This window comes from Bubalus kerabau, chromosome 8 (genome assembly GCF_029407905.1).
Source record: "Bubalus kerabau isolate K-KA32 ecotype Philippines breed swamp buffalo chromosome 8, PCC_UOA_SB_1v2, whole genome shotgun sequence".
Classification (NCBI taxonomy): domain Eukaryota; kingdom Metazoa; phylum Chordata; class Mammalia; order Artiodactyla; family Bovidae; genus Bubalus; species Bubalus kerabau.
Genome location: NC_073631.1, coordinates 8,846,695 through 8,864,827, shown reverse-complemented (window position 1 = coordinate 8,864,827; position 18,133 = coordinate 8,846,695). Strand labels below are relative to the sequence as shown.

Here is an 18,133-nt window from a genome sequence, read left to right as displayed (position 1 = left end):
AGTGGCAGACCTGTGAAATCTCCCAGATAAAGGAATTAGTCTAAGCAGATGCAGCAGGGTGAGAGACATGGTCCTGACTTCAAGGGCTATAAAATTTTGCTTTTTAATTTTTGAAAAGTCATACTCAGAATCTATTAAAAGACATACCAAAATGTCTGTCGTTACATATACATTATAACACTGCAAAACATTATAACATTGTAATCCCTGTTACACACGTATTTTAAGAGAGATTAAGATAGGGTGAACATGCTAAACTATTATAAAACACACCAAAAAATGTAAAATATCAAAATGTCCATTATTTAAGATTAATACTCATTTTTCTATAAATTTATACAAAGAAGTAACTAAAAAAAATAAGCTGGTTAAGCAAAAGTGTAAACATTTAATACAATCATAAAAAAGGAAATAATCTAATTTCTAACATAAACAAAATGTTTAAATGTAATTCCTATGATTAGTTAGCTATTTTTAATAAATAAAAGTAATATGCATAGAGTAGAGTAACATGCAACTGCATTTATAACTTAATGGTCAACAGAAAAAAAGTCACAATAATTTCATTATTTCTGCTGAACCATTTATTGATATAGCTCTGTTAAAATTATAAATTTATGAATACAAAGATCAGGTGATACCATACACAAATGATAAATTTGAATTATTAGAGAAAGGAAACACTTGTGAATGTTTTTCTTTAGCATGCCTTTAGCGTTTTACCAACGGTGCTCAAGCTTTAAGGGAAAATTTTAAATTTTTACCTTTTTATTCTGAACTCTAACACACACAAAAAAATAAGATAGAAATGTACAATATAATGAATGCTTGCACAGAAGACCTGTCTAGAAACAATTAAGGAACATAAAATAGGAGCCTGCCACCTCTCAACACTGCTCCTGTGTCCCACTCCACTCACTCCCTGTCCCCATCACAAGTCAGCACTAGTCATGTGCGTCACGGTGATAATTTCCGTCGACTGCACTGCAGTTTTAGCTTTCAGCATTCATAAATAAATCTCCATAAAACACAGTTCAGCTATGCCAAACTGTATGGATTACACTGTGCTTGATTGGCTTCTTTTCCATCAGTTATGTTTATAAAACTTATCTACACGGTTGTAATTCCCATTCACCCATTATAGCCATTCCTATATAACACTCCCATTATATGAATATATCACTCTTTCATTTGTACATTTTAACATGAATGGACATTTCGGTTGTCTCTAGTTTGGGACTATGAAAACATATGCTGTGAAGAAATTTTCCTGAGAGTCACATGCTAGATCATAGAGTATGTGCATCATCACGCTTATAATAATGCCACACCGCTTCCCCGGGCACATGACTCACATCCATTCAGGCAGTGTACCCCAAGTCTCCACAGCCTTTAAACATAGTGTATTAAGACTGTTTACTTTTCACCCATCTGATAACTGCGTAGCAGGATCTCATTTAGTTTTTAATTTACATTTTCCTGATTACAAAAAGGTTGAACATATTTTCACGGATCCACTGACCATCTGGAATTACTTTCTTGTGAATTACTTGTTCAAACCTCTTTCCATTTTTTTCAAAATTGTCTTGGCTTTTTCAAAAATGTTTTCTATAGGTTTTTTATATGACCTAGTATTTTGTTGGTTATATCCATTACAAATATATTTCCCACTCTTTGGATTATCTTCTCTTTGGAATATCTTTTGATAAACCTAAGTACTTAATTTTTATGTAGACAAAATTAACAACCTTTTTTTATAAAAATCAGTGATTTTTGTGTTTTTTATCTTTTTCTGATGTTGAAGATGTGATGATATTTTCTTGTTATATTCTAAAATGTTTACAGTTCTTGATCTATTTATGTTTGTAATACATCACTAAGTGATTTTTAGCTGAGTCCAACCTTAATTTTTTCTATACTGCTTTATATGCCAGTATTACCTGACAGTTTTCATGTATTTCAGACCTATGTTAAGTCCTCACAAATTCAGAAATACTGTATTGTCACCTCTTCTTATTGGACCCATCCTTTCATCACTATGTAAAGCCTCCTTGTGTAACAGTAAGACTTCTTGCCTTAAAGTTTGCTTTGCTGACATCAGCTTTTTTTGTTATTATTTTTATTGGTGCTTGAATATAAAATTAAAGTAAGAGTTCACACATGTGTGAGCAGAATAAATTTTTAGAGTCTAAAATACCTTATTAAAAACAACTATATCTCCTAAATAATTCACTTTCACTGAAAAATTGAAGTGTGAAAGTATACTTTATTAATAAAATTATCCAATGTTTAACCTGTAAGCTGATTACTTCTAACACAGACATTACATCATCATGATAATCTTGCTAAAGTTTCCTGGGACTCCCCAAAGCTTTGGATGTGTGACAGAAAGCTTTATTTATAAAGAAAGTAACAGAAAACAACAATGCTGCATAAAGTGTCAGAAAGCTATCTCTTCACCCATTATAATCAATGAAAACCAGTCTACTGCTTCAGCAGGAGGAAAGGCATCCCATCTAGGTACTGCTTTATCAATACCAATATTCAGCAGGTTTAAACTTTCATGCACATCAATCCACCTAGGACACTTATAAATGTAGCTGACTGGCTCCCATACCTCGGATATATTTTTGAGAAGATCTTCAGGTAACTTTAAGACAGTGCCATAGTTTAAAGAAGAAGAAAAAGGAGGAGTGGGATATTATGCCCAAAAATGCTGTTTGATGAGGTTAAATAGGAATAAAATAAAGAGGAAAACAAGATATACAGAGTCTTACAGAAATAGTAGAAACCACAGAAATTATACAGTGAAACATATTTTAGAATAAGGATTATAAAAAAATTTTATCAGAAACAGTATAATATTCCAGCTGGACTTCAGTTGTAGTACTTTTATGATATAATTTATGAAATTATGAGATATCTATAATTAACAAATTAGAACTTCTTAATTATTCATGTCAAAATTATAGGCAAAATGATGCATATAATAAGCAATGCTAAATGTGAAGTTGAAGTTTTTTAGTAAAAATCAATTTAAAATGCTAAGTTAACTAGAAATGATAAAATAGTAGAGGTAGAAATGTTAAGTTTCCGGGCTTATAAGCAAACAATCTTTATCTGTGGTCTAGACGTGAAAATTAAATGAGTAAAGTAAGATATCCAGAAAAAAAGAAAACATCACTGTCTATTTAACCGACTGTTGAGAAAGTAAATAAACTCACATAATAGATCTGCTTATTTCAGTCTGTGCTGAACATAGAGTGTCTTCATTTTGGAAGTAAGTTATTTTACACAGTACCTCATACATTTTATGTGCTTCTATCTAGTATTTCATTTCACACTTGAATGGATTTTAAGTTCATTTAATATGTTAATTTTGTCTTGTAAGTATTGTTGTATTTTATGTTGTTTTTGTTTAGTCATTAAGTTGGGTCTTACTCTTTTGCGACCCCGTGGACTGTAGTTCGCCAGGCTCTTCTGTCCGTGGGATTTCCCAGGCAAGAATACTAGAGTGAATTGCCATATTGCTCTCCAGGGAATCTTCCCAATCCAAGGATCAAACCCACGTCTCGTGCACTGCAGGTGGATTCTTCACCACTGAGCCACCAGAGAAGCCCACTATATTTTACAGAGTCTTTCAATTTGCAGAACAAAGTAAATGTGCTTCTGAGTAGCAGGTGCTCTTTAAAATTTTTAGAATGATAGCCTCTTATGATATAGACAAAAATAACTGTATATGACGAGGACTTGAAGGTCACATTGTACTTAATGAGTTCTGTGCAAAAAGGGAGCTCCATCTTGCTTAAGTAGTCTAACAGAGATGATAATAACACAAAAGTAATCTAAATTAAAATATTTATTTATCATTGAATGACAAAAACTGAAATATAACAAATCATTAGTTGATAAGTATACTAAGCAATGATAATAATCCCATAAAATTCAAGAAATAAATGCCATTTCTCTCCTCTATTCAAAGATACAGCTCATACTGCCACATTAAATTTGAATTCTCCCACTTTGCTCTCAAAGCCTGCCATGCCCTTCTGATACTAATCCTCTAGCTCCAGTCAAGTGAAATGCCCCCAGAAATCTGAAGCTCAATCATGCCCTTGTTTGGGTGGTACTTGCTAAGCCTGAATCTTCAGAGTCCTACGTCAAGTATCAAATTACTCAGAAAGCCTTTTTGCCAATTACATTAATCCTTTAAGATTCATCCTATTTCTAATTTGGTTTGCTTTATATAATTTCCTTTCTGTTCTTTTCCCTGTCGTGTAATGGTCTCTTGTTCACTAATTGTTTCCTGGATATATCTCCTGTATCGCTAAGCTCTGTGGGCCAAGACATGCATGTGGGAGAGCATTTCAGAGCCAGAAAATATTTTAGATATTTATACATATTTTATTTATACTTCCCAAGGTGTCTGTTGTCAAGAATAAGAGAGGTACTTAATGAACCTAATCAAACAGTATAACACATAATAACTTGAATGTTATAATTACATGGTAAAATGAGAATATCTGAAAATTATGCTATCTGAACTTTTATAAATGCAAAAAAATTAATGATGAAATTATTATTATCACAATAATAATTATGATGAAACCTATTATTTCACATGAAAGAGCTACATTTAACTATTTCAAAGTCTTGGAATTAATGACATACAACTATTTAAATGTTTTAGCTTGTCTTAAAAGACCTTATTGATGGATAATGTAAATGCATTTAATAGACAGCTAAACTACTGGGTTTTGTTTTCACTGTTTGGCATTCCTAGGATTTTCTTCATCATTTTCTGTGCTCTAGTGATGTATGTAAGCACAGATTCACAAAGCAGTCACTAGGTTGGTACTTGTAAGTGTGTTATTTGTTAAATTTGTATTTCCTAAGACGAATTTTCAGAACATTTTGTCAAAATTCATATCCCTAAACAAAAACAAAATTATGAAAAAATAGAGCAAAATCTAACCAAGTAAAGTGAAGTAAAAATAATATTTAGAGCTCTATCAAATGAACATAAGATAACAGAAGAAAAGGGGAAGAAACAGAGACTTGGAAAATGGTACTAATTTAGTGGTATTTTTATTAGAAAGTCTCTGAGGATTAATTGGCTCAATCAACAACTGAAACTAGAAATTCAAAGACTTTGCATCCATGTCCCCATGATAACAGCCTCTACAGGTGCTTCAATAAGAGCACACGATGGAGGAAATCCAGAGAGCTGCTCAGACCCTTCAGTGGGACGATCAAAGGCTAGAAGGAGGATTGGCAGTAAAGCAACGCACACACTTATTGTTTAAAAAAGTAAACAGATACCTAACCTAGGCTATATGAATGTAAACTCCTCAAAAATTGGTTCTAAAATAAATATAGTTTGGCCATTAAGATAAGTAACTCTAGGTGTCTCATAACTAGCATTTGTTTTTCCTCCCAGACAACTGCCTGATGCCCCAATCCCTCTTTAATATTAAATCAAGGCCAGAATTAAGCCAGATGTTTTCTTTTAAATCTTCAGGCTGAGTCTTTTCAAACACACTACTTCAAACCTAAATGATAGTAAATAAAAGTGAGAGACATTCACTTAGGCATAATGAAGGTAAGTGAATAAATCATAAAATCAGATTTCATTACATACCACAGCACTCAGGACATTGTGGGTGTTTCAGGATATTCATTCCATACCCTGGGAAGCAGCGATTAATCCAAACCATTTGGAGGGTACCTTCAATATAGTATATCTCAGGCAATGGCTCTGCACGTCTGCCCAAAACTTCCACTTGTTGATTAAAAAACCGCTCTATAAGATTTTTGGCCTGAGACAGAAATACAGTATGAAAAATCATTATTGCATAAATGTAAATATTAGAACAAATAAGAATTCATATGTCTTTAGAAACAGGAAAAATTCTCAAAGTCCTTATTTTTTCTGAATTCAAAGGATATAAATAGCACCTATAAAACTGAAAAGATTTCAACTATAAACCTCAAATATTTTCAAATACAACACAGAGAAACTATTTAAATATATAACCAAACATTTTGGTCTCTTTGGTTTTGAATAATATGTGAAAGTGTTACAGTCACTAAGTCATGTCTGACTCTTTGCGTCCCTATAGACTGTAGACTGCAAGGCTCTTCTGTCCAAGGAATTCTCCAGGGAAGATACTGAAGTGGGTAGCATTCCCTTCTCTAGGAAATCTTTCTGATCCAGGGATAAAACTTGGGTCTCCTGCACTGTAGATTCTTTATGGCATAAGAGCAAAAATAAGACAGTTCTTTGAAATGAAATGTACTTTCAGAAATGTAATCTAACAATTAAATGTTCTTTAAAAAATGTACTTTAAGAATCTTTAAGAAGCAAATGCTGAGGCATCTGCTCCACTCTTTCCATAAGAAAAATTAGGTTTAAAAACAAGAGGGAATACAGCCCATATTAAAACTTCTAGCTCTGTTTCAAAAATCAAATTTTCAAAATAATTAAGGCATAATTCTGACCTATAATTAATTACCTTTTTATTTATAATAATTATTCTGTCTTGACTCCTAAAAGTAAGGAGAGGCTTATACTTTTCAGTGACTAGTAAGCTTTACCTGGTAAAGCATGAGGTATGGTCATGAGTTAACACCCTCTGTAAGTCAGTCAGTTCAGCTCAGTTCTTCTACGCTAACATTCACCTCTAACACAGTAAGAAGCAGGGATGAAGCAACTCATGTTGATCTATAACCACTAATGGTGTATCTCAATCTACTGACTTCCTCAGATATCTTTCAAATTATATTCCTGCCATGAAAATTTCTACAAGTGATTGTAAAAATTTTTTCAGTATACTAAATTCAATCAGTCTATTACTGAATTACTACATTTTTACAGTCTACATGGTTTTCTTTTATTTCTAATAAATTCTGTTAAATTTGCTATTTATTTTTAGTTAAGGAAGTGCTTACAAATTAATTAGCTACAAGTCTGGTATGTAATTAACTATATTTAAATAGTGAGTGAAAGTCAGTCAGTCATATCCAGCTCTTTGCAACTCCATGCTATACAGTCCACGGAATTCTCCAGGCTGTAACAATGGAGCTGGTAGGCTTTCCCTTCTCCAGGGGAAGCTGTTCCCTTCCCCAACCCAGGGATCAAATCCAGGTCTCCCTCATTGAAGGCAGATGCATTACCAGCTGAGCCACTAGGGAAGCCCAAGATTACTGGAATGGGTAGCCTATCCCTTCTCCAGTGGATCTTTCTGACCCAGGAGTCAAACTGGGGTCTCCTGCATTGCCGGCGGATTCTTTACCAGCTGAGCTACCAGGTGAAAGTGAAAGCGTTAGTCTCTCAGTCGTGTCAGACTCTTTGCGAGTCCATGGACTGTAGCCTGCCAGGCTGCTCCATCCAGGGGATTTTCCAGGCAAGAATACTGGAGTGGGTTGCCAGTTCCTTCTCCAGGGGATCTCCCAGACCCAGGGATCAAACCCGGGTCTCCTGCATTGCAAGTAGACTCTTTACCATATGAGCTACCAGGGAAGCACAAGACTACAAATAAAATTTTCAGGAGCACACGCATAACCACTTAGCTTCCTAACATTCTATGCAGAAAACAACAACAATGAAACTAGATCTGGAAAACTGGACTTGATGAACAAAAATAATCATGCAAATCAGATTTCTGTTTCCTATTTTTCTTCTAAAAAGCAGAATGAGGATAAGTATCTCATTTGGTAGAAATGGAAAGAAAGTAAATTACTTGAATCATTGGCTCAATTTTTTAAATAATGACTATGTTGATGGTTGACAAGGGTCAACTGTACCAAATAAAGGGTGAAATTGGAGAATTCTCCAAGTTGGGTAGAATGAAAGATTTTAAAGCAAAAATTTTTGGACCAATTTGGATGACATAAGAACAAATCATGATTATAGAAATTCTTCATAGTTTAATCACCTAATTTAAGATATGAAGAATTAATACTATGGAACAAAAAAAAAAGAATACTACAGAACAAACATCATAATGCCTAGCCTAAGCTACTATTCCCTTCACCCCAAACTTTACAGAATGATTAAACATATATGGAAGGAATATGTTCTGTAGTTATCAGTTATTGATTACAAGACTAGAACAAGAAATCATTAAATATATATATATATATATATATATATGTATATATAAACTTCTGCATGGGGAAGTTGAACAGCTTCCTTTGAGTATCATAATCTGTTCCTATGATCATGCCAAGTTAGGTACTAAAAAAGGTGACTAGGAAGGCTTTTACTATTTGCACTACATTAGTCCAGCAAGCCCAGAAAGCAACAACAATTTAAAATTACGGAACTCCTAGGATAGGCAAAAAATGCTATACATTATACAGGATCAGATTTAGACTGGAGCTCCAATAACCATGAGGGGAGAATTCATTACGTACCAGCTATTACAAACAATACACTTCTAAGATAGAATCTGTTGCAAAACTTTGGTTAACACCTATATTTGGGAATCTCTTTGGAAAATGACTAGAGTCATCGAATAGGACTGGAATTAAGAAGCAAAACTAAAACAAAAAACAAAAGAAAAGGAGAAGAGTCTTAAGGTATCTTGAATGAAATGGAAAGAACTGTGAATCTGCACAGAAAAAACTGGTGATCTTGGTGCTCAGTGAGCAAATGAGAGGTAGGGTGTCCAGATCTTACAGGAGAATGTTCCAATGTCCGTATCTTATAGGAGAACGTCCTTTTTAACTGTTGAAGAAGATTAAATGAAAACACAAAGTCATCCCTCTCATGGTAGGAACACCAACACAAACGATGTATACACACTCAGATCAGGAAGGAAAGTAAAAGGTTATACAACAGTTTGAATTCCTTGGAAGGTGGAATCCATTCCTAAGAAGCACAACCAATCCTAGAACTTTAGAATAAAGGAAAATTTAACTTTGCAATGTAGAGTCTACATGAGTCCTGAAGCAATGGGCAAAAGGATCAACTCTTCACTCAGAGTTGGTCACTGAAGCAGTAGTTGTTCCACAGGAAATGAAACCTGCACTGGAACACCAGATTCTTTAGAAGAAAGATGAGAGATAATTCATAATTCAGGTTTTAAACTTATTAGAGATTTAGCTGTCATATTAAGGTTTTTATAGTAGTGTATTTCTAACTGATAAAAGCAGACAAGATGGAAGTAGAGGACAGAAATGAAATTTAAAAATCAGAAAAAGATTTCCCATTTCCAACCATATGATGCACCAGATATTCTGGAAAATCCTCCTGCTAAATATCAACTAACCACATATAACAGAGCAAAGATCTTGTGTAGCTATGTTTCAACAATAAGAGAGAAAGAAAAAGCAAAAAGGAAGACAGGCAGAAAAAGATGCTAAAAATGAAAATTACAAACCAAATATTAGCTACTATTAATGGTGTGGATCACAATAAACTGTGGAAAATTCTGAAAGAGATGGGAATACCAGACTACCTGACATGCCTCTTGAGAAACCTATATACAGGTCAAGAAACAACAGTTAGAACTGGACATGGAACAACAGACTGGTTCCAAATAGGAAAAGAAGTATGTCAAGGCTGTATATTGTCACCTTGCTTATTTAACTTATATGCAGACTACATCATGAGAAACGCTGGGCTGGAAGAAGCACAAGCTGGAATCAAGATTGCCAGGAGAAATATCAATAACCTCAGATATGCAGATGACACCACCCTTACGGCAGAAAGTGAAGAGGAACTAAAAAGCCTCTTGATGAAAGTGAAAGAGGAGAGTGAAAAAGTTGGCTTAAAGCTCAACATTCAGAAAACGAAGATCATGGCATCCGGTCCCATCACTTCATGGGAAATAGATGGGAAAACAGTGGAAACAGTGTCAGACTTTATTTTGGGGGGCTCCAAAATCACTGCAGATGGTGACTGCAGCCATGAAATTAAAAGACGCTTACTCCTTGGAAGGAAAGTTATGAACAACCTGGACAGCATATTAAAAAGCAGAGACATTATTTTGTCAAGAAAGGTCCGTCTAGTCAAGGCTATGGTTTTTCCAGTAGTCATGTATAGATGTGAGAGTTGGACTATAAACAAAGCTGAGTGCCGAAGAATTGATGCTTTTGAACTATGATGTTGGAGAAGACTCTTGAGAGTCCCTTGGACTGCAAGGAGATCCAAGCAGTCCATCTTAAAGGAAATCAGTCCTGTGTGTTCATTGGAAGGACTGATGTTGAGCTGAAACTCCAATACTTTGGCCACCTGATGCCAAGAGCTGACTCATTTGAAAAGACCGTGATGCTGGGAAAGATTGAGGACAGGAGGAGAAGGGGACGACAGAGGATGAGATGGTTGGATGGCATCACCAACTCAAAGGACATGGGTTTGGGTGGGCTCTGGAAGTTGGTGATGGACAGGGAGGCCTAGTGTGCTGTGGTTTATGGGGTCGCAAAGAGCTGGACACGACTGAGTGAGTGAACTGAACTGAACTGAACTGAATGGTTTGTAGTAGTAGCTAAACTAATGGTTTAGCTACTACTAACTACTCAATGATTTGCTTTCAAAGTGGGTGTGGGATTTTGTTGTATTTTCTATGGGATACAAAATCACCAAGTCAGAAATTAACATAAAAGTTGGCTTTGCCTGAGAACAGTCAAAAGCAAATATAATAACTTTACAGAAAAACACACACAACTTACGTCAAAGAGGCTATATCTACTGATAAAGGACTGACAAATACTACTTATCAGCCAGAATTATGAAGTGGCGGATGGAATTAGAAACTACAGAAGAGGAAACAAACTGCCACACGAGATGGTCAAGAGATTCATACAAGAGAACTTCAGTTACTAAAATAGCAAAAATGACACCATGGAGCCTTAAAACACATACAGAAACAGAAGTGGTAATGAAAATAGTAAAGGACATTTATATCATTATAAAAGAGAAAGTATATCTGAAAAACAACCTTACATTACAGTTAATAAAGGGAGAAAAAAATAGATTGAAATTAAAAACTGTGGACAGACTGAACATTGGATTAGGCCAAGCTGCAGCAAGAATAATTAAACACAATACATACCTGAAGAAATCACACAGAAAAAGGAACATATAAAAAAGTAAGAGAGATGGAGAAATCAATGAGATAATCTAAAACATACTAAATAGGAGTTGCAGAGAAGCAAATGGGGTAAAAGGTAATCTTCAAAGCTGTCCAGGCAGAAAAATTTTCCAGAATTGAGAAAGCAGTGAGTCTTCAGATTTCAGTGGAACAATGAATACAGGAGGAAGGAAAAATGACATGATGAGGAAAGAGAGACACAAGAGTAAATGGTCAGCAAAGAAATGGATAAAACCATGGGCGAATCTAAACAGACACTGACATTTTGAAATAATCTTAATAATAAGTGAAAAAAATTTTAAAAAGAAATAAAATATTATGGAACAAAAACTTGAGAGATGAAGGCAGGTCATGAGTTAAAGGTCTTTAAGGAAGGTTCTTACACTTTTTTTGGAAGGTACTATATACACTAAGTAACTTTTGGTTCTGCTATTAAGAATGTTAAAATTTGAAGCAAATCCATACAAAAAGAATAAAAAATATATGTTAAAAAAAAATAAATGCGAGGAGCAAACCTTGAAGAGTAAAAAACCAGGTTAAATGATATGTAATGGAATAATCAAAACCCATCTACATAAAGCAGTACTACGATTTAAAAACAATAAAGCAAGAAAGGGCAATGCCAAAGAATGTTCAAACTAGTGTACAACTGCTATATACAACTCATGTCATATGCTAGTAAGGTTATGCTCAAAATCCTTCAAGCAAGCCTTGGCAGTACATGAACCGAGAACTTCCAGATGTATAGTAGTAGTAGTGTTAGCCCCTCAGTCGTGTCCAAATCTTTGTGACCCCATTCACCACGTGATACCAGGCTCCTCTGTCCATGGGACTCTTAAGGCAAGAATACTGGAGTGGGTTGCCATTCCCTTCTCCAGGGGATATTCCCGACCTAGGGATTGAGCCCAGGTCTCCTGCACTACAGGCAGATTCTTTATCATATGAGCTATAGGGAAGCCCAGACATATAAACTGAGTTTAAAAAAGGCAGAAGAACAAGAGATCACATTGTCAAAATTTGTTGGATCATAGAAAAAGCAAGAGAATTCCAGAAAAACATCTACTTGTGCTTCACTGACTACACTAAATCTTTCAACTGTGTAGATCACAAGAAACTGTGGAAAATCTTAAAGAGACGGGAATACCAGACCACCTTAACTGTTTCCGGAGAAACCTCTGAGGGTCAGGAAACAACAGAGCTGAACATGGAACAATGGACTGGTTCAAAATTGGGAAAGGAGTAAGACAAGGCTATCTATTGTCACCCTGCATATTCAACTTTTATGCAGAGTACATCATGTGAAATGCCAGGCTAGAAAATCACAAGCTTGAAACAAGACTGCCAGAGAAATATAAAAAACCTCAGATGTGCAGATGACATTACCCTAATGGCAGAAAGTGAAGAGGAACTAAAGAGGCTCTTGATAAGGGTGAAAAAAAAGAGTGAAAAAGCCAGCTTAAAACTCAACATTCAAAAAACTAAGACCACGGCAACTTGTCCCATCACTTCATGGCAAGAAGAAGGGGAAAGAGTGGAAGCAATGACAGATTTTATTTTCTTGGGCTCCAAAATCACTGAGGATAGCGACTGCAGACATGAAATTAAAGACCCTTGCTCCTTAGAAGGAAAGCTATGACAAATCTAGACAGCATATTTAAAAGCAAAGACATCACTTTGCTGACAAAGGTCTGTAGAGCAAAAACTATGGTTTTTCCAGTAGTCATGTAAGGATGTAACAGTTGGACCATAAAGAAGACTGGGAACTGAAGAATGATGCTTTTGAACTGTGGTGTTGGAGAAAACTCTTGAGAGTCCCTTGGATGGCAAAGAGATCAAACCAGTCAATCCTAAAGGAAATCAACCCTGAATATGTATTGGAAGGACTGATGCTGAAGCTGAAGCTCCAATACTTTGGCCACCTGATACAAAGAGTCAACTCATCAGAAAAGATCCTGATGCTAGGGAAGACTGAAGGCAAAAGGAGAAGAGGGAGGCAGAAGATGAAATGGTTAGCTAGCATCATGGACTCAATGGACATGAAGCTGAGCAAACTTTGGGAGACAGTGAAGGACAGGGAAGCCTGGAGTGTTGCAGTCCACGGGAGTCACAAAGAGCTGAACATGACTTAGCAACTGAACAAAAACAACACAAAGCAATGAACAAGACTATAAAATAGTAGCACTAATGAAAAGGTTACAACAGATGTGACAAAAAGGGAAAAAATGGGGAAACGGTGGATTTAAATCCAAATGGCAGGTAATTTAAATGTAACTGGTCTAAATATTCTAACTGAGAGGCAGGGATTGTTAACAGTTAATAGTTCAGCAGCATAGCAGAACAGGAGGTTCATTTCCACTGCACAAAAACACTGATATAACAATCATTCAGGGATGAAAATACTTTTCTAAGAACTAGTGATTATAGCAGAAAGGCTCCAGCATCCCCATGGACAACAAAGCCCAAGATTAGACCTACTGAAAATTGTAGGAGAAACAGTTTTACTTTGACCACATCTAAGTCACAACTTCTCCCTCAGGGGAAAGAAAATGAAAAGTGAAAGTCTGATGGTCCCAGCCTTTGTGTCATTCCCCACAAGGACTGCTTCTGGATGGGAAAAGGGCTGGAAACCCACAGCACCTGGGACGCATGCCCCACAGACAGCACACAGATGTAAGCAGCCAGTACGGAATCCAGCAACTAGTTTAACGTTACAAAATATGGTAATGGCACACAACCCTGAGACTGTCCCTTCAGGAGAGAAGAGAGATGGAGACTCTACATGCTACCCTGGAGAAAAGAAAAAGTTAACTCTCGAGCACTTGGCATGACTTGGCATGCAACAGAGAAGGAGCAAAGTCCAAGACATCCCCTTCAGGAAGGAAGGAGAGAAACAGAAAATTCACAAAAAGTATTGACACTTCAGGCACTGCTGTCTAGAAAAGGACTGGTTCGCACTTAGCACCTGATACGACTCTCAGAACCTAATATGACTCAGTGAGACTGAGAGAAGAAACAATTCAAAACATCCTCCACATCCCCAAGGAAAAAGCAAGAGATGAGAAGAAAGGCTTGAGAGACGCCTAGAAGCTCTAGTCTAGTAAAGGCCATTATCCCTGGAAAGTGAAAGTGAAAGTGAAGTCGCTCAGTCGTGTCTGACTCTTTGCGACCCCGTGGACTGTAGCCCACCAGGCTCCTCCATCTATGGGATTCGCCAGGCAAGACTACTGGAGTGGGTTGCCATTTCCTTCTCCAGGGGATCTTCCCGACCCAGGGATCAAACCCAGGTCTCCCGCATTGCAGGCAGATGCTTTAACCTCTGAGCCACCTGGGAAGCCAGAATACAAAGATTGAAGAGGAAACTTCTCTTTAAATGCCCAGGCACCAACGCAAGGTTACCAGGATCATAAGAATCAAGAAAACATGAGAGCATAGAAGAACTAAAAAAAGGTCAAATAACCAGCTACAAAGACATAAAAATCTATGAATTACCTAAAAAGAATTCAAAATGATCTTAAAGAAACTCAGTAAGCCACACTGAGAGACAAACATCAAAAAAACAATGTATATACATATGGATACATACAAAACCCAAGAAGTGGAACAAAGAAACACAAACCATAAAAAAGAATTAAACAGAAATTCTAGCAAGAAGAATATAGTGACTGAACTTAAAAATTCAACAGAGAAAGTTTCAAAGGCAGACTCAAACAGAAAAAAAAGAATCAGTGAGTTAAGGACAGATCATTTGAAATGACCCAGTCACAGAAACAAAAAGAAGAAAAGAGTAAAGAAATCCAATGAAACTCATTTGACATCAGCACTAAATCAGTACATTCACTAGGGAGTTCCCTCAAGAAGAGAAAGTACCAGTAAGCTTATTTCAAAAAATAATGCCAAAGAAATCTGCAGAGGGAATGGACATTCGGATTTATAAACCTTGGATATAAGCAAATATGTTATCCTAAAGAAAACTACACCAAGAAATACTGTTATTAACATTAACAAGAAGCTAGAGAAAAGAAATTCATCAAATAAAGGGGACATCCTCCTCCTCAAATAATACTATCAGAGGAGTTCTTGGCACAAACCTTTTAGGTTAGGAGAGTATATAGTGATACATTCAAACTGCGGAAACAAGCTATGAACCAAAAATATTGACTGTTCTGTTGTTGTTCAGTCGCTAGGTCATGGCCCTTTCTTTGTGACCCTATGTACTTCACCAACTGCCAGAGTTTGCTCAACACCATGTTCATTGAGTCCATGATGCTGTCTACACCTCTCATCTGCTGCTGCCCCTTCATCCTTCTGCCCTGTATCCTTCCCAGGATGAAGGTCTTTTCCAATGAGTCGGCTCTTGTGTCAGGTGGCCAAAGGAATGGAACTTCAGATCAGTCTTTTCAACGAATATTCAGGGTTGATTTTCTTTAGGATTTACTAGCTTGATATACTTTCAGTCCAAGGGACTCTCAGGAGTCTTCTCTGGTACAACAATTTGAAAGTACCAATTCTTTGGCCCTCAGCTTTCTTTATGGTCTAACTCTAATGTCCATACATGACTACTGGAAAAAAAATAGCTTTGACTATATGGAACTTCATTAGCAAAGTGATGTCTCTTCTTTTTAATACACTGTCTAGGTTTGTCATAGCATTTCTTCCCAGGAGTAAGGGTCTTTTAATATCATGGCTGCAGTCACCATCAGCCGTGATTTTGGAGCCCAAGAAAATAAAACCTGTCACCGTTTCCATTTTTTCCCCATCTATTTGCGATGAAGTAATGGGACTGGATGCCATGATTTTAGTTTTCTGAATGCTGAGTTTTAAGCCAGGTTTTCACTCTCCCCTTTCACATTCATCAAAAGGCTCTTCAGTTCCTCTTTACTTTCTACAATTAGAGTGGTAACATCTGCACATCTGAGGCTTTTGAAATTTCTCCAAGCAATCTTTATTTCAGCTTGTGATTCATTCAGTCCAGCCTTTTGCATGATGTACTCTGCATAGAAGTTAAATAAGCAGGGTGACAATATATAGCCTTGTATTACTCCTTCCCTCCTTCCAGCTCCCTACTTCTGAGGTCAGGGCGGCTGCCGAAGGGGAAGGGAATGGCAAGCCACTTCAGTATTCTTGCCTTGAGAACCCCATGAACAGTATGAAAAGGCAAAATGATAGGATACTGAAACAGGAACTCCCCAGGTTGGTAAGTGCCCAATATGCTACTGGAGATCAATGGAGAAATAACTCCAGAAAGAATGAAGGGATGGAGATGAGCAAAAACAATACCCAGTTGTGGGTGTGACTGGTGATAGAAGCAAGGTCCAATGCTGTAAAGAGCAATATTGCATAGGAACCTGGAATGTTAGGTCCATGAATCAAGGCAAATTGGGAGTGGTCAAACAGGAGATGACAAGAGTGAACGTCGACATTCTAGGAATCAGCAAACTCAAATGGACTGGAATGGGTGATTTTAACTCAGATGACCATTATATCTACTACTGTGGGCAGGAATCCCTTAGAAGAAATGGAGTAGCCATCATGGTCAACAAAAGAGTCCAAAATGCAGTACTTGGATGCAATCTCAAAAATGACAGAATGATCTCTGTTCGTTTCCAAGGCAAACCATTCAATATCACAGTGATCCAAGCCTATGCCCCAACCAGTAACGCTGAAGAAGCTGAAGTTGAACGGTTCTATGAAGATCTACAAGACCTTTTAGAACTAACACCCAAAAAAGATGTCCTTTTCATTATAGGGGGCTGGAATGCAAAAGTAGGAAGTCAAGAAACACCTGGAGTAACAGGCAAATTTGGCCTTGGAATACAGTATGAAGCAGGGCAAAGGCTAATAGCGTTTTGCCAAGAAAATGCACTGGTCATAGCAAACACCCTCTTCCAACAACACAAGAGAAGACTCTACACATGGACATCACCAGATGGTCAACACCGAAATCAGACTGATTATATTCCTTGTAGTCAAAGATGAAGAAGCTTTATACAGTCAGCAAAAACAAGACCAGGAGCCGACTGTGGCTCAGATCATGAATTCCTATTGCCAAATTCAGACTGAAATTGAAGAAAGTAGGGAAAACCACCAGACCATTCAAGTATGACCTAAATCAAATCCCTTATGATTATACAGTGGAAGTGAGAAATAGATTTAAGGTACTAGATAGAGTGCCTGATGAACTATGGACTGAGGTTCGTGACATTGTACAGGAAGACAGGGATCAAGATCATCCCCGTGGAAAAGAAATGCAAAAAAGCAAAATGGCTGTCTGGGGAGGTCTTACAAATAGCTGTGAAAAGAAGAGAAGTGAAAAGCAAAGGAGAAAAGGAAAGATATAAGCATCTGAATGCAGTGTTCCAAAAAATAGCAAGGAGAGATAAGAAAGCCTTCCTCAGCGTTCAATGCAAAGAAATAGAGGAAAACAACAGAATGGGAAAGACTAGAGATCTCTTCAGGAAAATTAGTGATACCAAGGGAATATTTCATGCAAAGATGGGCTCAATAAAGGACAGAAATGGTATGGACCTAACAGAAGCAGAAGATATTAAGAAGAGGTGGCAAGAATACACAGAAGAACTATACAAAAAAGATCTTCACAACCCAGATAATCATGATGGTGTGAACACTCATCTAGAGCCAGACATCCTAGAATGTGAAGTCAAGTGGGCCTTAGAAAGCATCACTACAAACAAAGCTAGTGGAGGTGATGGAATTCCAGTTGAGCTATTTCAAATCCTCAAAGATGATGCTGTGAAAGTGCTGCACTCAACATGCCAGCAAATTTGGAAAACTCAGCAGTGGCCACACGAGTGGAAAAGGTCCGTTTTCATTCCAATCCCAAAGAAAGGCAATGCCAAAGAATGCTCAAACTACCACACAATTGCACTCATCTCACATGGGAGTAAGGTAATGCTTAAAATTCTCCAAGCCAGGCTTCAGCAATATGTGAACCGTGAACTTCCAGATGTTCAAGCCGGTTTTAGAAAAGGCAGAGGAACCAGAGATCTCCTAAAGGAGATCAGTCTTGGGTGTTC

General features: G+C 36.9%; 1 protein-coding gene across 5 annotated transcripts in view; it reads right to left on the bottom strand.

Moving 5' to 3' along the window:
- Positions 1-18,133, bottom strand: part of ZPBP (zona pellucida binding protein) — a 163,173-nt gene that overhangs the window by 55,418 nt on the left and 89,622 nt on the right. For 3 of the 5 annotated variants that reach the window (XM_055589668.1, XM_055589665.1, XM_055589666.1), the window contains 2 exons: positions 5,642-5,819; positions 1,566-3,814 (listed from right to left, as the gene is read on the bottom strand). In XM_055589668.1, coding sequence (XP_055445643.1) covers positions 3,510-3,814; positions 5,642-5,819 — 483 coding nt within the window. In that variant the 3' untranslated portion in view covers positions 1,566-3,509. Of the gene's footprint in view, positions 1-1,565; positions 3,815-5,641; positions 5,820-18,133 lie in introns of those variants that run through there. The other 2 variants (XR_008717529.1, XM_055589667.1) reach the window with 1 other exon arrangement.